General features: G+C 38.6%; 2 protein-coding genes across 2 annotated transcripts in view; one reads left to right on the top strand and one right to left on the bottom strand.

Moving 5' to 3' along the window:
* The window catches only part of LOC140244864 (uncharacterized), a 31,275-nt gene extending 11,817 nt beyond the window's left edge, over positions 1-19,458 (bottom strand). Inside the window, exons 1-11 of the mRNA XM_072324474.1 lie at positions 19,337-19,458; positions 18,035-18,113; positions 17,361-17,475; positions 13,495-13,681; positions 12,729-12,845; positions 11,357-11,473; positions 9,037-9,123; positions 7,669-7,815; positions 5,394-5,600; positions 3,456-3,748; positions 2,737-2,802 (exon numbers count right to left, since the gene is read on the bottom strand). Coding sequence (XP_072180575.1) covers positions 2,737-2,802; positions 3,456-3,748; positions 5,394-5,600; positions 7,669-7,815; positions 9,037-9,123; positions 11,357-11,473; positions 12,729-12,845; positions 13,495-13,681; positions 17,361-17,475; positions 18,035-18,113; positions 19,337-19,450 — 1,529 coding nt within the window. The 5' untranslated portion in view covers positions 19,451-19,458. The remainder of the gene's footprint in view (positions 1-2,736; positions 2,803-3,455; positions 3,749-5,393; positions 5,601-7,668; positions 7,816-9,036; positions 9,124-11,356; positions 11,474-12,728; positions 12,846-13,494; positions 13,682-17,360; positions 17,476-18,034; positions 18,114-19,336) is intronic.
* A 2,414-nt stretch (positions 19,459-21,872) lies between these two features.
* LOC140244725 (BTB/POZ domain-containing protein KCTD6-like) lies at positions 21,873-22,594 on the top strand. Its single transcript, XM_072324339.1, has one exon. It carries the CDS (start codon positions 21,884-21,886, stop codon positions 22,592-22,594), a length of 711 nt encoding a protein of 236 aa, XP_072180440.1. The 5' UTR covers positions 21,873-21,883.
* The last annotated feature ends 1,287 nt before the right edge of the window (positions 22,595-23,881 follow it).

The following is a 23,881-nucleotide window of genomic DNA, read 5'->3' on the forward strand; positions in this document are numbered from 1 at the left end:
CGCTTCATTGCACATGGCAGATTGTCGTTAGCGTGTGGGATTGCGCATAGTCTTAACAACATTCTGCCATACGCTGGGAAGCGAGTTAACGACAATCTGCCCTGCGCACAACGATATGTGGTTGCCACTAATGTTGCTGTTTCATGGAAACACATGAATTTTAAAGGCATAATTTACCATTTGCAGATGAGATAAAAAAAACCCAGCATTAGTGCTTCAAAATACTTCTAAAATGTGAGTTAGGGATATAAACAACCAATGTGAAGATTTGAATTTGTATAATCAATGTTATGTTAAGTATTCTTGAATATACAAATTGCGAACAATGGTTATAATAAAAATGTTTCCAGACTAAACCGTCTACAATTATGGTTTATTGAAGAAAAAAAAGTGATATCTCCTTACATATGAAGTTCTATTGCAAAATTCTTATATGGTAGGATGTTTTGTGGTACAACTGACCTACACATATGCATCAGATGTGATATCTTGAACATTTTTTAAATCACTGCTCCCAAATGTAAACAGGACTTTTAAACTTCAGTCACAATCTTACTTTAAACTTGGGTTTGATGAAACCTCTTTCATGTTTGATTTTACACTATCTACATTTGTATCAGCTCCAACTTGGATATGCTGTAGACTTTCACTATCAAAAAGGGGGAGGGGTGAAAAGTACAATGTGCAAGCAATAAATGTCATGCGCTTAGTACTTTTACTCTAACAATAAATTCCTTTATTAGCTTTTGATGATGATTATGATGGTAATTCAGCCACATTTATGGAGACCAAATGACCCCATTATGCATCAAAAACTCTCAGCCCATTGCAGCTTGGTATCTACTAAATGCAAAGTTGTGAATTCATTGAATAGGCTAGTTTACAGCTGTGCTCTAAGCGATGGGTAATTTCAAGACCTGGTACACAGCTATTCAATTCCTCTTTCCCTATTAAATACAGCTTAAACATTTAAAACCTAACTTGTATTCATTCATTAGATGTTGCACTGTCTCACAATAGCTTAGATTATGGGTAGCAGGAACGACCTTTCTCACAAAGGTACATTGTACTGTACAGCAAGAAATATTCATGGCATAAAATTTTTGCAAACTGGATCTCACAGCCTTTTTCGCTGCGTGAAATTTTTGCGAATTGCCACTGGCATCAAATGCATTATAGTGTACACAAGAACTTTGACATGCATTTTATTTTCGTGAATCTTGTCTCTCGCAAAATTTGCGAGATCAAAATGCAAGCGAAAAATTCTGTTTTTATGACGTGTATGCCTATGATATGAATGTGCCAGAATACACACCACCTTAACCCTAAAAGGGCCAGGCTTTTTTAGCTATGCTAAGACCGGGGGGATCGATCCCCCCCCCCCCCAGATCTCGGCCATCGGTGGTGCGATCGCAATGAAATTTTGCATGCGTGAGACCCACGTCATAATCTACAAGATTGTGTCATAAGATTTTTTGAAACAATCAATTTCTAATTTCAACTAATCAATTATGCAAATTAAGCTCAAGCTCACATTTTAGCCTAATTAAAAGCATTGAGTCTAATTTTTGATATGTAAATCTGTTTTAGCATATTCAACAATGTACATCACAAAAACTTCCAAAACTCATTTCAATTCTTATGTATTTTATTGTTTTCAGAATTTCTAATGTATTTCATTGTTTTTCAACTTTTGTTTTTTCTTAGTTTTTTATTGGAAATTGTCACTGACCACTTTTCTACCATAATTAGCATAACATTAATCAATGAGAACGATTAATTGTAAAAATAATCAGGTTTTTATGACTTCCATGACAGAGCACTGTTTTCCATAGGAAATGTACACAAAATCACAAAATTGTGCCCATTTTGGGGCGACATTCTGTTACAAAAATGGGCGTGGCTTCACAAAAGTATGCGCGGACGTTGCAAATTTGGTCTCAAAAGTTGCGTGAGACTTGAACAAACAAGGTCAAGAAGCCTCGCGACGAGGCCTTCTCGCATTACAGAATTATAGCGCGAAACGTCGAGGGGGGCGGATTCCGCCGGCATAAGACAATGGGGTATGTCACGTGACTTGCTGCATTAAAATATAGAAGGAACTGGCAAGAACTTACAGCAATGTAGCAACATCTGCTAGAGGAAATGATGTAAACAAAGGCTCCTACCTGATATGGTTAAACAGCATCCATGATAACACTGCCATCCAGTGTCATGTACTATAGCAGCTAATCGTACAATGACTATGTAACAGCTATTGACTGCCACCAATTCACGACATACTAATAATAATAATTTGATGGCTATTTGTACTATTATTACAGGTAAATGCTATACTCAGTTTTTACATTTCATTGATAGTATTCACTATTTGTTTTTCTCATTTCAGCCCTTTCTTACTCATCATTTTTTTTTTCTTTTGGCTGCAGGATTTTCAAAGGACTCTTCACGGCTATGCTGATTTTTAAATTGGCAACACTTCTTGAAAAATTTCAATCTGCTTTCTTTCTTAATATATTAGCATATGTTTGCAAACATATATTGCTTTCTTATTTGCAACTTTAATGAAATTAACCAGTTCAATCTGATATTTCCTGAATATAAGATATACAGTGAAACCAGGAGTTGCCAATTTAACGACAAGATAGTGATTCTGCAGAACTTTCCCAAGGAGTTGATGGATGAATAATTAGTCATACAGCTGTATGACAAGTGAAGGTGGATATTCAAACTCACTTTTGTTGTTGAATCTTTTCCAGCTTTGTGCTCAATTTCAGGATTTCTTGCTGGCATTCTGTTAATCTGGAGGAGAGAAACAAAGCAGTGGTTGGCATCAAAGATACATTTTTATGTCAGTAATGCCTATCAGACATCATAGATGTAAGTATCAAGATACATCTTGCTTGTTTGACTGTGTATTTAAAACATAACAGAAAGAGTTTATCTATATAGAGTTCAAGTAGAGTTCGAGTAAATGATCCCCAGTTGCACTGAATTGAATGCAATACCAGTAGAAGAACTTCAATAGCATTATAAACTTGTTTGAATGAGATGGTTTATGTACAGACAAATACACAATGAGGTTCTAGGACAATGACCCTAAACCCTTCACCTTCTCCTAAAACATTAATCCTAATCCTGACTCTAACCCAAGTTCTAACCCTAACCCTTGCCCCAATCTTTGCTCTAACCCTATCACTAATCAATATTTAGCCAGGGGGTAATTGTCCTGATACAATCCCATAAACATATTAGAATAAATCTGCACTCCACAATGCCCGAGATGGGAAGATGGGGAAGAACTCCTTACAATACTAAAGAAAAAATACTTCCCAAGTTAATCTTTCAATCCACAAATTTGAGGTGCATTTGTGCTCTTTTTTATTTGTGTGTGTGCTCCATCACAGACTGTAGATAACAGTGGATGTCATCGCCATGGTTACGCTCCTCCTCACCTAGACTGGTACTGCTGCTGTGCCTCGTTCCAGCGCTGCTCCCTTTGCGCGACCTCCCGCCGGTGGACATCCTTCTGCATCCTCAGCTCCTCCCGGTGCCTCTCGCTCATCTCGGCGGCCTGCCTCCGGAGATCCTCCTGAAGGGCGCCCTCTGTCTCCTCCGCCTCCCTCTGCAGGGCCTCCATCTTCTCCCGCATCGTCCTCTCGTTCTTCTCCTCCATCTCGGCTCCCTGCGTCCTCAGCTTGGCCTCCCAGCGGGCCTCCTGAAGGCTCAGCTCGAGGGTGGCCTTCTCCTAACAATGCAGAAAGTCATTTTGTCATTGCAGTTATTTCATCACCAATACTACAATTGTATACTGTAAAAGTGGAAATTTTCGCGGTGTTGAAATTTTCACGCATTTCGCGCAACCAGAAACTAGCGCGAAAATAAAAACACGCGAATATTTTTGCTTGCCATACGTTCCTGTGCGTGATGTCTTGATTCCGCGGAATTAAAAACACGCGAAACTCTTCTGACCCGGCCTAGCGCGAAAAATTAGTCCCGCGAAAATATCCACTTTACAGTACTTCATTTCTCAAGTAACACATTAGCTGCCATGTCTCGTTCCCTGATCGGTACACATGCGACTGCCCATCTCAAAACTCACAAAAAGTACGCCAAAATAGATTTTGCATTTTTCCATATAGTTTTAAAGAGTAAGCTCTAAAATTAAAAATGATATGTATAGCTTGATAAAACTGGACCATCTTAACCCATTCAAAAAGTGACTGAAATAAGAGAGAATTCGGTGTAGTTTCAAAGAAATGGGAGAAAAGAGGATTTACCGTAATGATTGGAGTTACTCAAGCATGCTGTGCAGAAGGATCAATTAAAACATGTTCTATTCTGCATTAAAAGCAGTGCCTAGGCATGCCTGTGTGAAAAAATGTGATCAAGAAAACTGCTTTTATCTTGATCTTGGTTTTGTTTTCAGCCGCCAAATTTTGACTGTAGGTAGAGAAAAGATTACCCTCCCAGGTCAGACAAACTTTAAAAAGTTGATAAACCTGATTGACATATTTTGGGCCACTACAGAGAATCCTAATCTGGGACTTTTAGTGGGTTTTTAGCTGGGTGGTCACGTATGGCCTAATACTAGTCAGCAGTGAATGGAGTTTACGCAAACTTCCTGAACCCAGTCATATCAGACAGGCCTTCCCATGAGATTGTTGTTTTATCTGACTAAACATTACTGACACTGAAATTTGTGACGAACTGGCAAAATCCACAGAAAGTATGACAGTTTAGACTGAAGTACACTATGTACGTAGATGCCAACATAATGGGTTAATGCAAACATGCAGTGGGAGATCACTATTCAGCAAAATGAATCCATACAAAAATATCCAGGAATCACATTACTTTATAAGTTTATGTGAGTTAGACACTGAAATTTGACCAACACACAAATATTGAAACATCAAGCTCATGATAATTATGGAACTTTGGTTAAATGCCAACACGTACATTACACAGGTACATTTATTGAGTAAAATCAGTCCAGTCATTTTCCGATATCTTGCCTTTAAACAAAATGTCGACATGTCTGCCACTGCCAGCATTTCCCCATAAGTCGGATTGACACAATGAACTATGTGATGAATATTTGCACTACAGTACATGTACCTTCAAAGTTCCATTGATGTAGACGAGCAATATAAGACACCATCAAGATTTGCATGATTACAATATTCAAAGCATCCCAGATAATGCACATATTGAAAATCTGCAAGTGGATGAGTAGAGCAGAATTAGAAATACACAAACTGCAAAATTATGCATCATTCCAAGGGAATCTGATACTAATTGAGTCAAGGGGTTAAAATGCAATGTTCTGCTTTGACAGCAACCTGCGTACTCCCCTTTTGTATTTAAGACTTTCAATGCCACCGTTTTACCTTTTCTCTCACAGCCCTATCCCTCTCTCTCTGCAGCTCTTCTGCCTCCCTCTTTGCTTTCTCCAAGTCTTTTCGGACGTCTTCCAAGGTCCGCCTCTCTTCATCCAGCTTCCGCTCCATCTCGTGGAAGGAAGCCGTCCGCTCCGTCTCCAGGGATGATATTCGCTGCTCCAGAGCTAGCTCCTTCTCTCTCCACTCCTCTCGCTCCTGAAGGTCATAGACAAAGGAAGTGCTTCATGTTGATGTAACACCAAAATAATGGGTAGGTTACATACTAGTAGCCACTACAGTCAGGGTGCTATATTTTTTTTTTTTTTTTTTTTTTTTTTAACCACTTGCATGGTCGGGCAAGCAGATTTTGAAATTGTTGCAGAACACTCGCCCGAAAAGAAAGTGAAAAAAAGAAGATATAAGAAAATGATACAGAAAATTACTTGTAAGTCAGAGACTTAATAAATCATAATCATATAAATAAAACAGCACACACTGCTTCGCACACTGACACATTGGAGTAACAAACTTGGTTTGATCAAGTGTTGGTGTTGCATTGCATTGGGGTTTCATCACAGAAGTGTTGGAGAGTGGCTGAAATGGCCTCAAAGTGCTTTGCATCACTATACAGTCATTATCTTTGGGCTTCTGTATGGATGACTTTGTGGGTTTGTGGAGGGGGGGGGGGGAGTGAAAAAAATTGAGGTTTCAAAACTTTTTGTTTGCCCAATTTAGGCCAGCATTTCTTCTCATCGTTTCAAAACACTTGCCCTACTTTGATTTTCACTTGCCACGGGCAATTGGGCAAGTGCTTACAATGTATGTAGCACCTTGACAATGCTTACTCGATATGACCTGCATAACTGCCATGTGAGGACACAGAGAGAGGCACAAGGCTTGCCCCTCAGTGCAGACAGTGCTTCTTGCTAGCACACTATTAGCCAAGGAGCAGCCATGGAGTGCAAACACATCTGGTAGAATTGTTTTGTGAGTGCATGGAGGACATGTGTGCAGAAGAAAGTCCGCCATTACTATAAAGTAGGGCACTTCTACGTCTCCTTGTGATCACAGAAATTTGACATACTCGGCTGTCTATACGTTTGTGTAGCACTCAAAAGCAATCCATAGGTGAACAAATTGCAGGTATTTCTCAATGCATTGATAATCATTTAATCACTGTTTGGATTTATAAAGGTACAACTGTAAGGAAGTATGAAAATGGCCACTGTGTTGGAATCTGATTGATAAGAGAATGAAACCATTGAGCAGACCCAATCAAGATCAAGATGTCATTCAAGTGTCCATTAACTTATCGAATGCAGTCTTGATCTACAAGAATTGCATATCATAATGTGCTATCAATAAAAATATGCATGTAAATGGCAAATCTTTGCTTTTAGAACATGTACAAGTGTAGCTTGCTTTGGATTTAACAAACTGTACCAATGTGTATTTTTGTGTATGTATACTTTATGTACATTTGTGACCCGCTACAACAAAAAGGTCCTAAAGTCGCGCACGGTCGAAGCCGTGAAAATCGAGTTTGAAGTCAGAGCATTAAAATTGGTCAAAACTTACGATTTTCTGATTTTGATATATTATTGGAGTCTAACATGTCTTCTATCATCTGTCGAAATTTTGAAGCAAAATGATCAAAGGAAAGATAGAAAACAGCGTTTTTCTGAGCCATGTTTTTTGGCGTTTCAACGAAGCAGAAACTTGTTCGAAAATTTGGATTGAGCGCCACAGATAGGTTCCGCCCCTAACAACGACCAGAGTGATCTCATTGGTCAGTTTGCTGCTTGCTGCTAACCGAAGCGTGAAGCTCGCACACTGCCCAGTCGACTGGTGCGTGCGGGCGGGGTGCGCTATGCTCAGCCGCTTCTCACATCCTGGTCACTGATTGGTTGGTGAGGAGACCACCGACGCTGATGTGCTTGAATGAACTCTTCGGGAGTTGCTAGGGCTTACCTTTTATTGTCCAGAGGTGAACACTGACTTGCGTGTTCCTTGATCGCGATTGCGTCGAAAGGAAGACTTTTAGGGCGCTTTTCTCGAAACAGTGATTTCCAGACGTCTCGACATGCTCTCTTTTAAACATCGATATCTCCGCAGCCGATTATCTTTATAAAATGTGTTATATATCAATTTAAAGCTGAAAGATTAGGGGATTATATCATGCAATTTTCAAATAATCGACCTCGCCCGACTTTAGGATCATTTTGTTGTAGCGGGTCACATTTTAATTCTTACTTTAGGCTTTGTGTATACATCTTTCAGATACCTTTGCTAGTCTGTCCTGTAGTAGCTTGACTTGCCGTTCTGCTTTTAGACAGTCCTCCCCCACAGATTCCAGCTGTTTGTTTGTAAGCTGTGCCAACTGCTGTGCTTCCTCCCACCTCTTCTTATGCTCCTTTTGATGTTGCTTCAACTGAAATAGAGCCATGGTCAAAGTAAATTAATATCAGACCAATAACAAATTAAGTAGATTTGTCATGATATTTACATGATCATCTTGCCAAAAGAATAGCTCATGCTGTGTTCATGGTTTCAATATTCTATCAAATTGTTTTGAATAGAAAAGAAGGCTATGGAATTTACATTTTTCAGAATTTTCTCACAATACAACTTAATCTCAAGCAAATGAAATGAGATGGTGATGTCATCACTTTTCAGCTCTCCTCTTGGCTGGCAAAAATGTGCATTTTCCAAGAAATAATTCTGGAGCTGGAGCTGTAATGATTTAACAATAATACATGTAGCTTCTGACTCAAATTGATATCCCCCCCCCCCCAACACGCCCATAATTTTCTAATTTCCTCAAAGATCAAAGCAATGGAAAAGTTGTGACACATGTGATACACTGTTTGGCTTCTTTAAGATTTGTTAAAGCCAACTTGACAGAGGAGAGAAACTCACAAAAGGAGATACAAATGTACTTCTTTACCATCACCCATGCTTGCTCATCAAGCAACCACGCCACGATGTGCATGTTTAGAAACTTTTTAGTGACAAATTACTTTCAAATCATATATTTTTCCAGTAACAAAGTGAAGATGCCTTGGAGTTTAGACACAGTACTGTAAAACACTATATTTTCGCGGCATGAAATTTTCGTGAGTTGCCTCTAGACATTCAATGCATATAGTGTAGAAAAGAACTTTCATGTGCATTTTAATTTCTCGAATCTTGCCTCTCGCGAAATTCGCGAAATTAAAATGCACATGAACATTCCTCATTTTACAGTATGATCATGTAGAAAACTATTTGCAAATACCACAGAACATAAAGTTCACGGCTGTAGAATTTCAGAAGGGAGAGTGAGTATAATCATACTGTGTGTCTTTCTTCAAACAGACACAGCATGTAAGACACATGGGTACAAATTCACAAATGAAGTTGAAATTTAGTCCATGGATTATAAAGCAAAGTTTACTTGGGTAACGACACTTTGGTTACCCATACACAATTCCAATAATGAACACCCAAAGACACGTGCATGGGCAAAATATGCCTCTGTCACTTTTGTTTTAGTTCATGGACTGAATTCAAACTGCTGATTTGTTTTAGACCTGCTAAGTGCTATGAAAATTTTGTGGCCATTGCGGTTAAACCCATAAAGTAATACCACTCCACTGCTTACGACATGTACCTGTTCTCTTACAGCTGCTTCCGTCACTCTGAGGGACTCACACTGATCTCTCGACTCTGTAAGTTCTCTCTTCTGGTCTGTGATCAGCTGCAGGGAATGTTGCCATGGATATTGTCAATTAACTTCATGAGTTCACACCGATTACCATTTCGCCCCTCTCTTCTTTAACAGAGCTCCCGGTTAATCTTTATTTTTTTCATTATTAACAAGGAAAAGTAGAAATTACGCGGTGCGTAAAATATGTCCCCGCCGGAAGTAGCATTTAGTAGCAAAATGTACAATATAGGTAAAAAGATCAAGGTCAAAGGTGAAAGAAGTCAAGGGTCAAAATTCTATGTAGAAGTTTTGAAGCCCTCACCTAGTGCCATCACATAAAGCAAACGGAATCGAAATCGGGTTAGAAATGACGAAGGAGTAGCATTTTGTAGCCAATGTACAATATAGGTAAAAAAATCAAGGTCAAAGGTCAAAGAAGTCAAAGGTCAAAATTCTGTGTAGAAGTTTTGAAGCCCTCACCTAGTGCCATCACATAAAGCAAACGGAATCGAAATCGGGTTAGAAATGGCGAAGGAGTAGCATTTGGTAGCAAAATGTACAATACAGGTCAAAAATCAAGGTCAAAGGTCAAAGAAGTCAAAGGTCAAAATTCTGTGTAGAAGTTTTGAAGCCCTCACCTAGTGCCATCACTTAAAGCAAACGGAATCGAAATCGGGTTACAAATGGCGAAGGAGTAGCATTTGGTAGCAAAAAAGTACAATATAGGTAAAAAATCAAGGTCAAAGGTCAAAGAAGTCAAAGGTCAAAATTCCGAGTAGAAGTTTTGAAGCCCTCACCTAGTGCCATCACATGAAGCAAACGGAATTGAAATCGGGTTACAAATGGCGAAGGAGTAGCATTTTGTAGCAAAAAAGTACAATATAGGTCAAAAATCAAGGTCAAAGGTCAAAGAAGTCAAAGGTCAAAATTCTGTGTAGAAGTTTTGAAGCCCTCACCTAGTGCCATCATATAAAGCAAACGGAATCGAAATCGGGTTACAAATGGCGAAGGAGTAGCATTTTGAAGCAAAATGTACAATATAGGTCAAAGGTCAAGGTCAAAGGTCACAACTGAAATTCTGTATAGAAGTTTCAAAGCTCCTATGTAGTGCTATCATATAAAGCAAACAGAATCAAAATCGGGTTAGAAATGGCGAAGGAGTAGCATTTTGAACATTTTGATCACACACGGACGCACGGACACACGGACGCACGGACGGACACACGGACACACACACGTACGGAGCCCGTTTCATAGTCCCCTGCTCGAACTCGTTCGGCGGGGACAATAATGACCATCAAATATGAGCACAGAGAAAGTACTCAGCATGAATTACCATTGTGTATTTCCACCTCTCTGTTTTTAATCTTAAATAGCCATTAGCATCTGAACTTATTCATTAAATTTTACCCTTACTTTGCATTTACTTCTCAAGATTTTGACATGATTAGATATTGAGGTGTGAATTTTCAAAACCTCAACCTTCACTCCTCTGCTGAATATTCTCTAGCTTTCATGATTAGATACAATTGTATGTTCACATGAGCTCTTCAATGCTGTAGACATAATTACAAGCACAGTTGAATACTTTTTTTTGGTGAGATAATCAGAAACCTCTTATGAAAATCGAAAGAGCATACAATTCTAACAGGAATTCAAAGCTTATTTGATGAAAATGAACTGAATTGAATTGAACTGAAAAACTGATTTTGAAAAAGCTGAGATATCCCAAAACAAAGAGGTCCTAGTAATTTAAGTGTAAAGTATGTATAATGGATGTATATTCTTTTGATAACAATAAAATATGTGAATATTATTTCTTCCCTTTGAGCACCAGAAGCAGTTCGTTAGACCTGTGAAAACGGTACAAAAGCCGCAAATATATGTAATTTTGGTCAAATCCAAGCCATACACTAGTATGCTACCATTTGTTGGATCTGGATGTATACCATCACAATAATGTAGAGATATTAGTAAAGTTGTGTTTTGCTGAAAAGCAAATATGGGGAATCACATTTGAATCAAAATCATAATTCTGTTATCCCTTTTAAAACGAAAATGTCACTGTCTAGCACTACCCCTTCAAACTTGCCCCTATGCTACATGGATGGAAAGTGTAAAACTATTTACATTTCCTAGACTACTGTGCTGTAATCACTCATGTCACCTGAGGGTATCTTGCTTGATACCCTTTTTAACAAATAGAATTATGGCTTACTGTTGGAACACTTCATTGAAACAACAAAGCAGATAAAGAGGTCGGGAGTTGGTGTCACAAACTCACAATCTTCTGCTTCTCGATTTCCAGCATCAGGGAGTCGTTGGCCGTCTTCAGTTTCTCCAGCGCTGCCACCTTCTCTTGCTCTCGCTGCCTCAGACTGGCCGACACCTTGGCCATCGTCTGGAGTCAGGGTCAAATACAATATGATGGTAAGCAAGAGAAACTAACATTTATTATTATTGTTATTATTATTATTATTATCATTATTATCATCATAATCACCATCATCATCATCATTATTATTATTATTATTATTATTATCATTATTATCATTATTATCATCATCATAATCACCATATCATCATTATTATTATTATTATTATTATTATCATTATTATTATTATTATTATTATTATTATTATCATGATTCCAACATTCACAAAGTGAACTTGTGGAGATTCAAAAGAGATATCAAAGAGATATTTCTGAGTTACATGTATACGTGTACATGCAGATATGGGTGAAAATGATTTTCAAAGCATGGACTGCGGTGAATACATGAAGGGATATGAAAAAATTGTTTCATCATTTAAGGGTGTGAAAGAATACTGTAAAAGTGGACATTTTCGCAGTGTTGAAATTTTCGCGCATTTCGCCCAACTAGAAATTAGCACAAAAAGTAAAAGCACGCGAAAGTTTGCTTGCCATAATGTGTTCCAGTAGTTGATGTCTTGATTCTCTTGATTTAAAATCGTGCGAAACTCATCTTAACCAGCTGAGCGCGAAGAATTACTCACACAAAAATATCTATTTTTACAGCATTATTATAGTCATTATTTTTTTAGGGAGGCCTCTTGCAGAGTCAGGCAGACTTGGCAACACTACTTAGCACATACAGGTTCAGAATAAACTATAAACAATACTTATTCTACTTGATCGACGACGGTGCCAGACTGTCTCTTATAATAGTATGAATTTATATTGTGCCAAATCCACTCTGCAAGAGGGCTCAAAGCACATACATACTCTTATTATCCTGGTCACTGGATACATTATTTCTCGCCACACTGACAGTGCACATTCTCCACTCCCTGGGGAGCATTAGAGCCAGTCGCCATTTTACAGGCATGCACATGCTTATCAACGAACATTAAAACATTTTCATCCTACCGGGTACCCATATAGTGCTGGGTGGAGAGCAGCAATGTGAATAAAGTGCCTTGCTAAAAAAGCAAACATGTCGGGCTTCATGGAGCTCGAACCCGCGAACCTACACCACGCTCATATGATTCATAAACGTGCCCTCTTATCCACTCGGCCGCGACAGCTCCATTTATTCTTATTCTGAACAAACTAAAACAAACTGAAGAAAACAGGACAAGATAAATGTGTACAGTTATGACACAAGCAAGATTGACTCTGAACTGTTTCACACCTTGTCCAGCTGGGCAATCATGCCGTCCTTCTTCTTCTCCGTAGCTTGGGCCACAGCCAGGAGCTGCTGTACCTCAAGAATCCTGGCTTGGAGCATGCTGATCTGATCCTCACAGTGCTGGAAGAGGAGAGAGAGCAAAGCATATGATACCAGTACACAAATTTCATTACAGTGAGAGGAACTGTGTCAAACAAAACAGAACAAACAATCAAACAAACAAACAAAAAATCCTTCTTGTAATTACATTTTTTGTAATGTATTTCTTCTCCTGTTTGAACAAACAGTTCAGAAACTCGAATGAATCTGTTTCTTGAGAGCTAACATTCATGCCTCAAATGACAGTCAGAAGAAGCATATTCAGTCATTCTGAACATTTACAAATCCAACTTGATATTACAGTCAACAACTATGTAGGTATGATAGATAACTGGATTGTGGAAGAAAAATATCAGGATTATCACATATATGACAGATTAAAACAATTATTCTCCCTCCTTTCTTGGTGTTTACTGAAAGTATTTAAATAGTATTACGTACATGTCTGTCAGAATAACCTTGTTAAGCCAGAATTCTCCTGTTGACTGCGAACTGAAATTTTAGCAATTATGTAGAATTTGACATCAACATGAGGGGACAGACAGGCAAACAGACAGACAGACAGACAGACACACACACACAAATAGACAATGACATTTGATGATGCGTGAAGGGTTAACATTCAAGCACAGCTTCTGGTACAATCTGTGAATGTCACTTTCCGAATCACCTTTCGCCGGCATCTCTCGCGCTCCAAACCGTCTCGCAGCAGCCTCATCTCTGCTAAAAGGCTGTTGTCTGCCAGGCCGACCCCTGACCTTTGACTGGAGGTCAGATGTGATGTCTGATGAGAGGCCAGCCCACTGTCAAGAGGAAGTCTTTCTGGTGATGGAGACAGACCGTGGAATGCCTGTGCCCTGTATAAAAGTAATTGGCAAACGAACCTGTCAATGAATGCCTGGTCCTAAAAACCTATCACTTCAGTAGCATCTCCTGCCCTAAGCACTTACTGAGGGGACCCTTCAGACGTCATTAACATGCAAAATATATACAGAGAATGAATCCAAATGATATAAGGGTCAATCCACGTCAAATCATCCAATTTTCAGAAAAGTTGTCACCCGACCCCCTCCGATTTTCTTTAAAATCGCACCAAATGTTCCCCAAAGTGTCTGACGGAAAATCCCAAAATATTTTGCCCCAAGGTCAATTGGTTGCTAAGATACAGCCTCACAAAGCAACCGGTGCGCATTCCAAAAAATTAGTTAAAAGAAAATTAGGCATTTTTGATTGACTGTTTTAGCTTGGATATTTATGCAAAAGTGTTCATTATCTGGAAATTGAGAGAACTTTATAGTCTTTGCAAGAAAAACTGACTGTGACGCGAAATTGACTTTTCGTTAACGTGCACGAGGTCACCGAAAATGGTGTTAAATGTTAAGTTTAAAAATTTTAATGCGTATTTAGAAGCTAATATCTTCCACATTTCATCACCTTAGGTTCTAAAATATTATGCTGTTGAAGGCTTTGACTTGCTCAGTAATTTTGAAAAAAAATTGGCGCATTCATGATCACCGTTTTTACGGAGAGCGCCCTCAAAGTTGACAAAAATGAAAAATGTGCCAAATTCAAGGTCACGGATCACCCTTCGTCCCACCTAGGAATAGCATCAATTTTTGTATATTGATAGACATTTACCTATATTATCTTGGGTTACCAAAGAAATTTTGCTCCCGAAATGTTTAATGGCAAATTTACCCCACCGAAAATGGTCGTAAACGGCCAAATTCCCATGTAATACCGCATATTGGGTTTAGAGGACATTTCAAATGTCCACGCTTTCAAGATGAAAAGCACTAGCCCTGTGATATTTGCAGTAGGGATTGTCTGTTATACATATTTTAGTAATATATACCACAAAGCACTTTTATTACATAATAATGACCTTGATATTTAATCCAAATTTTGATAAAAACAATAAATCGCTCCATTTTCCTCATTGCACTGCATATAAATATATGTTTTGAAAGACTTTTCACAGAGCAATATTTCAAGAATTATGAAAGCTGACATTCTACCATATTAGGGAGCTAAACTATTTCTGCTCTTCTTTCAGATTTTGTGTCAATTTGATCATGAATGTTATACCCTTGACCTTGAAGTACTTCTAAAAATAGCTGTAAATTTGTAAACTACAAAGTACACACACGACAGGTGTTTTATGGCATGATACACTTGTGATTCTTCCACAAACACAAAAGCTTTTTATAGTGTAAATGTTATATACTGGAATTAATCTATACATGCTTGCAAGATATGTTACAATCAATTGCTTTGTTCTGACAATGACCCTCAATTTATGACCTTCAAAATTGTGAGAAATGCCTATTCCTCTCCATAAAGACCTGTATTAAAGTACGTAATAATAATTGATAATTATGGACATTAAAAAATTCTTATTCTAGCCTGTGAAACGCACATTAAAAGGACTGAGAGTCTTCTTTTTCGGGGGAATTTGTTCTGTACCTAATGAAAACTTTCAAAATCATTCAATTCTTATGTATTTTCTTGTTTTTGGAATTTCCTATGTATTTCTTTGTTTTTTATTTTCTGCAGCATAACCATGTTTTTTTTTTATTGGAAATTGTCACAGCCCACTTTTCTACCATAACTAGAATAGAATTAACCAATCAAAGTGATAGATAGTAAAAATGGTTAAGTTTTTATGAGTTTCACCACAAAAAGCACTGTTTTCCATAGGAAATGCACACAAAATCACAAGATATTACTGTCCCCTTTTTTGATTGAAACTGAGGGTCATTGTCAGAACAGAGTAATTAATTGTAACATATCTCGCAAACACGTATAGATTAATTCCAGTATATAACATTTACATCATAAAAAGCTTCTGTGTTTGTCGAAGAATAACAAGTATATCATGCCATAAAACACCTCTTGTGTGTGTAATTGTAGTTAACAAATTTACAGCTATTTTTAGAAGCACTTCAAGGTCAAAGATATAACATTCATGATCAAATTGACACTAAATCTGAAAGATGAGCAGAAATAGTTTAGCACCCTAATATGGTAGAATGTCAGCTTTCATAATTCTTGAAATATTGCTTTGTAAAAAGTCTTTCAAAACACATTTACATGCAGTGCAATGAGGAAAATGGAGCGATTTATTGTTTTTTATCAAATTTTGGATTAAATATCAAGGTCATTATTATGTAATAAAAGTGCTTTGTGGTATATATTACTAAAATATGTATAACAGTCTATCCCAACTGCAAATATCACAGGGCTAGTGCTTTTCATCTTGAAAGCGTGGACATTTGAAATGTCCTCTAAACCCAATATGCGGTATTACATGGATGGCAGACTAGTCCTCAGAATTCACTGTTGGTGGCAGGATGAATGTAACGTAATGACACACACAAATTATTGATAATGTGAATTATCCCTTCCACGTACATTAAGTAAACATGAAACTCATTTTCATCATATTTGCCGAACCAAGATGTATGTCTAATAATTGAAGCCTATCAAACTGGATTACAGGTATACAAATTTGTACATCACAGTACAAAACCATCATGGGTGAGTGGGACTATTTCATCCTACAGAATAATAATACCTGAAGACATCTTCAAATATCTTTCTTTTATTACAGGCTGAATATATGCTGGCTTCATAAAAGTTCCACACAAATCCAACTTGTACTCTGAACCTGTACTCATGTCACTGTATTGTATGTGACCCTGCCTCACAAAACAAACAAAAAGTCGCCAGATATGGATTTTTAGTTAAAAGTAGATTCTGAAAGAGCAGACTCTAAGCTTTAAAACGATGTATAACTCAATTCAAATGGACTCTTCTAACCTATCTAAATATTCGAAAGAAAGGACACACTCTGAAAAGTGTGAACTGAGAAAACAGGCTCTGAAGTACAGGGTGTATTCAAGCACTTAATCTTTACCAAGCTCTGCTAGGCTGTGGGATAAATTGAACAAAAAACAGGATGTTGACCACCGGAGCAACAACAATGAAGGGATTATCAAATTAAGCTGATATTATACATGCTTCATTAGCACATTCTGTACATGATTAATGCCAACTTTCAATGCAGTAGCATCATTCTCTCCAAAGTTATTGGAGTTGAAAGTGAAGAGTATGGACAGGGTTTTTAAGAAATGAAAAGAGGGTTCTATGAGAAACAACTACTCACACTATTCCACCAAAAAGTGTTCGAGAAAAACTGCTGAAAACACAAGTTCCTGTTTGTTTTATGATCCCAAACTTTAATACAATATAGAAAAAGACTTGCTCTTTCAGAATTTATGAAAAGCTCAAGATTGGTTAGGTTGACCCATTTCACCTATTTTCAGTCCTCTCATAAAATCGCTGTGTGCGACTTTTTGTTCGTTTTGTGGTGCGTGGTCACATATGATGAGTAAATCCCACTATACCTTTATTCCCAACACTTCAAACACTATTTTTTGTGTTTGGGAAGGGGAGGGGGAGGGGTGAGAGAGGAGGGGATATGAACAGGAGGATGAATTTGACTTCTGCTGACAAAAATTTAATCACACCTACCCTATCAAGGAGTCTGTCTTTGTACTCTCTGTTGATTGACGAGGCTGAAGCTTTCCATCCTGTGACTGGCGGTGCAGGAGAAGCTCGGATAAACTCTCATCTCTCGTCACGCTGTCTTGACCTGGGAACAAGTATCAAAATATTATATTGTGTAATGACACTGACTTGTTGATTTTTTTTTGTTGTCTGAGTGTCTCCTCATATCATTCATACCAGTTGTTCAAGTAGCCATAAAAGATCCTACGAATAACTACACCGTGCAATAGAAATGTCTCCTACATCAAAATCCTGCCATACTTAAGTATTCCTTTTATCTAAACAATAACAAATAAAAGTGACTGTACTTTCTAATGCAAGCCTTTAGAATTTGTTAGTTAGGCTACTGTCATGAAGGATACAGAATTCCTTGTAAATATTAGCACATAATACATGTAACACTGATGCCTTATGCCACCAGTTTGTTTACTGCATGATACATTTTGACCCTTCCATTACATCTGCTAATGTGTCCAAATTGTTGTAATGACACTCACATCTTTATGTTTCTGAAAATTAAATCTAACTGAAGATCTAGAAACATTGGTAAAATTGGACAATGAGTTGAGTTCTGTTTTATCCTGCAGACATTTTATAATGCAAGAAGAAGAAGAAGAAGAAAAAAAAAAGGACAATACCAGAGGGTGATATCATGCTGCTCAAGGTCTGTTGTAGGTTCTCAATTTCAGCAAACTCTGGAGGCAGAGGTTGAGAATTCTGTGATAGAAAACAAACAAACATCCTGTCATACTACTGGGAATATTTAGCCTTTAAATGCTCAGTATGAGAACACGATTTCCCCCAACTCTCACAAATATGCCACAATCTGACAACTGAGGCTAACATTAATTCAACACAGTACATTTCATTTAGGCCAATGTAAGTGCAATATAACCACGAAATATCACATCTCTCTAGAATAGAGTACAATGACCTGCATGCATCATATGTTTGTTTGTTTGTTTTTGCTTTGGAACACTCAAGACTATGGGAAATTGTCAAGTTACTAGTATCATTGGAAAGAGAAATATTCCAAGGTTCCTGCATATGTGACCCTGCACCTCAAAACAAAACAGACATGAATTTTTAGTTAAGACCATATTCTGAAAGAGCAGACTTTAAGCTTTGAAATGATGTATAACTCAAATCAAATGGACTCTCCTAACATATCTAAATATTGGAAAGAAAGCACAAACTCAGGAAAAGTGTGAACTGAGAAAAGAGTCTCTAAAGTACAATGTCTATTCAAGCGCTTAATCTTTACCAAACCGTGCTGGCTGTGCGATGAAAGGGACAAAAAACAGGAAGTAAACCACCAGAGTAACAACAATGAAGGGATTATCAGATTAAACCGAAATTAAGCATGCCTCATTAACACATTCTGTCCATAATTAATGCCAACTTTCAAAGCAGTAGCACTGTCCTTTCAAAAGTTTATGCAGTTGAAAGTGAAGAGTGTGGACAAGGTGTTTCAGAAATGAAAAAGGGATTCTAAAGACACGCCTAATACTGCTAAAAAAACACACTTTCTTGCCCGTTTTATGATACCAAATTTTAACATAATGTAAAAGAACACCCGCTCTTTCAGAAAATATGAAAAAGTCAAGTTCGGCTAGGTTGACCCATTTCACTTATTTTCAGTCCTCACGCAAAATTAGTGTGTCCGACTTTATGTTCGTTTTGAGGTGCACGGTCACATACATGTATATTGTCAACATCCTGAAAACTACAGTATGCAAAAGACTAAAATACAACTGCAGTCTACTTCAGTTATCATTACAGTATTTGACACATAATATATTACAGGCTGTGTATATCCTAGAGGAAGTTGTTAACTCAGCAAGGAAATTATTCCACTTAATTCCACTTCTCTTGTTGCTCATATACAGTAAACTCTATTTGCCCAACAATGCAAGCAATTCAGGAGATAGTAACATCACCTGAAAACTCTCCAACTTCCGATCACTTTGCAATCCCCGTGTTGTGTCCTTGGGACTTGAGGATGGAAGATTTCTGGCCGACGCCAAGGCTGAGAGTCCCATGGACTCATCCATGACAGCTCCCCCTTCTTCCCTCATTTCATCTCTCCCAACTCCTTCATCAGCAGCATACTGCAAATGGTAGCCATGGTAATGAGGCGGCAGGCTGTCTGTCGAGTGGATGCTTTCTGCTTCGTCTCGCAACTGCTGCTGATGAACGTCCTTCTTCCGATTCAGGGCACTGTACTCATGCACTTTGTTAGAAGATCTACTCCCTGTGTCGGCCATTGAAGAAAATGTGCCACCTCTGTAGTCATTACTAGCAGCACCACTGTAAGCACTCAGAGTATTTCCACGCCATGAATGGGAACCAGTAGGGGGTCCTGCGAGTGTCTCTGTAGACTCACCAGCTTTGTGATTTTTGACGTACTGGGCCTGCTGCGTGAACAGCTGCTTGTTCACCACAACCTCCGATGTCCTCACCATGAGATCACCGTTCACACGACTGCTCCGGTGTGAATGATCATACTGCTTGCTTTCACTGTATCCCCCTCGCTGCATCACAGACTTCCAGTCTCTATCGATAGTGCTGGGCTCGGAAGAAAAATGTTTTGGCACCTTGCCTCTGACTTCGGGGGCAAGCCGCTCATAGGAGTGAGGGATACAGTCTCCAGCTCTTGGAACTGTGGCAGCAGCAGAAGTTGAATTATTGCTAATCTGCCCAAGTGGAGAAAAGAGTGCAGAAACATCTACAGCAGCATCAAGTCTTGTGCTAGCGGCAGAATGTTGCAATGTGGTCAGAGATCCCGATGAGTTCGCAGATGTTTGGGGTTTGGGGCTCTGGGTAGGTGTTGAATCTGAAATACTACCTAGAGGTTCAATGCCACTTAACGCATCATTGTTGGTAGTGATCGTGCCATCAAGCTTGTCTGGTGTGAGTTGAATGCCTGCCACACTCATCTTGTCTGCGTCATCTATGAAAATATTGAAAATTGTACAAAATTGTGAATATATTATGAACATACTTTGTTATTAATGCTTGGATATCGGTACAAACCATTGGTGCATTGTATCAAAAAACAGACATGACCCGGCCACAAAACTGTACAGCTAGCTGTACATTGCTGCACGTTGTACCGTACTCGGCAAAATATTCAACCCCTCACATACATGACAACATGTACTGTTATCGTACAAAAACATTACATAATGATGCACTACAATTTCACTACGATCCGTTTTCAGCCAGACAACATGACTCACAGCCCTAAATTGGTCGGAGGCCATTTCTAAAAATCAGCCAAGCCCAAGGACCATACAGGCACACATACGCAGCATGAGAGTATGTTATAGGATACTACATTGTATATGCAAATGTGTACAGTGTGTATTTAAATTTTTCGACAGTCCACAGCATGACAGAGACCAGAGTATTTGCCAAGAGTGAAGAGTGTGTCATGAAAGATGACATTTTTGTGTGAGATTGCAAGCTTATGACTGATATGAGTCAAGTCAAACTTTTCTGAGCACATTTGATCTCCAGATCGAGATCCATAAAGATAGGTAAATTTAACAACTTTCGCTGCACAGATCTTTAAGTTTATTAATTTTAGAATAGATGAATGAAACATGCTAATAAATGATAGCATATTTTGCCTTTAATTAATGACATGGCACTGAATACCGTTTGTTTCAGACTGTAGCTGTTTGGTAGGGCCTCTTTCAGGAAATTCTATTCTACCAGGCATATGGTTTCATAATTAACGTTACAGTGACAGTGTATGGTCTCCTCGCTCGCCTCGCGCCTTGCTTGGTCAGTGAAAAAGCAGCTGCAGTAGCGTAGCGCAGCGCAGCAGCGGCAGACACCAGCAGCGGCGGCCTGGTGACGACGCGACGTCGATGCTGCGAGCACATGCACGGGAAGCTTGTAGCTAGCAAGCTTGTATTATGTAGCACCTAGTAGTAAGTAGCTACGACATGTAGGCCTGCGTGCATTATGTGTGTAGCTCACAAGTTTACAACATTTAACCTCCTCAACACCACTCTGAGAAATGTTCTCACCGTTCAGTTCTCAATGTCTAACAGAATTCCAATTTTACGCCGATGACGTACATTGTGATTACCTGATTAAGGCATCTCGACGGCAACATAACAACTTACAGTTTCGGGATATTTCAAGAGACACCGTTCAAACTTTGCTGCAAAATCAAAATAACTGGTAGTGCGCACGCGCGAGTCAAAATTTAATTTCGCTGCTGCATGCATGTAGCGCAGAGCACATATGTTTTCAACGTGTATCAAAGCGAACTAAGAGTCGGCCAATTCCCATTCATCGGAAGGAAAAACAAGTGCACTTTGTACTCACGACGAACGATGAACTTGCTTTCATTGATACACACGTAATTTATTGGTAAAGGGATTTTGCGGAATTCCAGCCTCCTTTTCGCCTTTGGATGGTATGAGCTCTCTTCGGACGACACAAAAAAGTCATCGCAAATCTGCAGAATTATGAACGACTTTGTTAACCTAAATGTCGGTGGAACAATATACACCACGTCCAGGGCTACCCTTTGCCGTTTTCCTGATTCAATGCTTGGTTCAATGTTCAGCGACCGACTGCCGTCCACTCGAGATGAAAAGGGGAATTACCTAATCGATGGGGACGGTCCCTTGTTCAGACATGTCCTCAACTTTCTTCGCAGGTCAAGTTTAGTCCTTCCAGAAGACTTCAAAGAACTGGACATGCTTGCCCAGGAGGCTGACTATTACCAGATTAATGAATTGATTGACGCCGTCACTCAACTCAGAAATGCAGTCGCCATTGAAAGGGAAAAAGAGGAGGCAGAAAAGAATTGCGTTAAAGAGCAAGAATTTCTTGAGGTAGAATTTGAATGTGCAAACGGACGCTGGATCATATTCGGGAGCTCGGATATCTTGCAGAAGATCCCCGTTGTTATGGAGAGCTTCGGAAATCACCAGCGACTCGTCAGAAACCAACTGGACCACATTTTCGGACCAGAGGAGAATGGTCTGATTATTCCCCGTGAGCAGCCACTGAATCGTGTGAAACTCTTCAGGCAAATAACACAGCTTGGTTTTAAGCTTGTATCTTTGTCGTCCAGTGGAGGGGATGAACGTTCTACTGACAGGTGGATTTTTGCCAGGGATGCGAAAACAACGTCTGGCACAGTAGATCCCAAACTGGCCAAAGCAAAATGACAGCAGTTTGCTACATTTCCTATATTGATAACAAAAGTAAGCGATATGTAAGCCTCATAATGATAGATGTAATCTGTGAAAACGTACCGTACTTGATCATATGCCATGCCTAGATCTAATTTAAGGACCAAGGTCTATTGTACAGTATTATTTGTCATAGGAGAGGGTATTGTATCCATCTCTGAATTTTTCCCTCAGAGTCAGAGGACAAAAAGAAGCAGGCAAAGCACTTGGTCTATGTGATTACTCACAAAGTCATAAAAATTATTCATTATCATGGTTTTTGCAAAGTTGTCAATAACATTTGTATATACAGTAGGTTCTCTCTGATTTGTTGAAAATTGCCTTCAAGTTGATCCTGCAAAAAAAAAAGCTTTTACATGGGGCAAAATTGCAGTAAAATTCTGAACAAAATTTTCATCATTTAATTTGTTGATATGATTATTCTTATTGCTACAGTATTCATGCATCAGAATACAACAATTTACTGTAGACCTACTGTACCTCTTCAGCCCAAGTTGATGACAAATATTCGAGAGAAACCAGCGTAAGGCTCAGATTTCATGATCGTACTGCACATGAGCATTTCAAGCAATTTACGATAAAATCTGAGGTAAAATGTGTGTTACTTAGCATTTCTACATTCATTTCGGCCTATACAACATCATTCCTATGAGATAGGTGACCTGCAAAGTCCCATGCGTACAACATTTCATTTTGATGCAGAAATATGCATATTTAAAATTACTATTTTGTAGGCCCTACTAGTGTTCAATTACACTACACTGTATGTCTTGCTGTAGTTTAAAGGGATCGTGTAGTGTTGGTTGAGACCTAATTTCAGGTTTCTAAAAATTTTTGGTGAGATAATGAGAAACCTCTTATGAATTGTGAAAGAGCATGTAATTCCATGAGGAATTCAACGTTTATTTGATGAAAATTGGTTTAGAAATGGCTGAGATATCCAAAACAGAGCGATTCTGATAAAGTGTGGGGCCCACACTTTATTGCGATCGCTTTGTTTTACTGGTTTTTGGATGTTTCAGTCATTCCAAATCCGATTTTCATCAAATAAACTTTGAATTCCTCTTAAAATGGTACGCTCTGTACTATTTCATAAGTGTTTTCGTGGTATATTGCAAAAAGTTAAAAGCCCAATTCTCATCTCCACCAATACTGTACCATCATCCCTTTAACCTGTTGAGGTCGAGCTTAGTAAATGTATTTCCAAAAATTTCTATCTGCACAGGGTCTAACAGATACTCGGGTTGAGAATGATTTATGATC

Source organism: Diadema setosum, chromosome 21 (genome assembly GCF_964275005.1).
Source record: "Diadema setosum chromosome 21, eeDiaSeto1, whole genome shotgun sequence".
Classification (NCBI taxonomy): Eukaryota; Metazoa; Echinodermata; class Echinoidea; order Diadematoida; family Diadematidae; genus Diadema; species Diadema setosum.

What these genes read in the sequence shown, in the direction of transcription:
- LOC140244725 (XM_072324339.1), top strand. Translation starts at nt 21,884, where the DNA reads ATGAACGACTTTGTTAACCTAAATGTCGGTGGAACAATATACACCACG.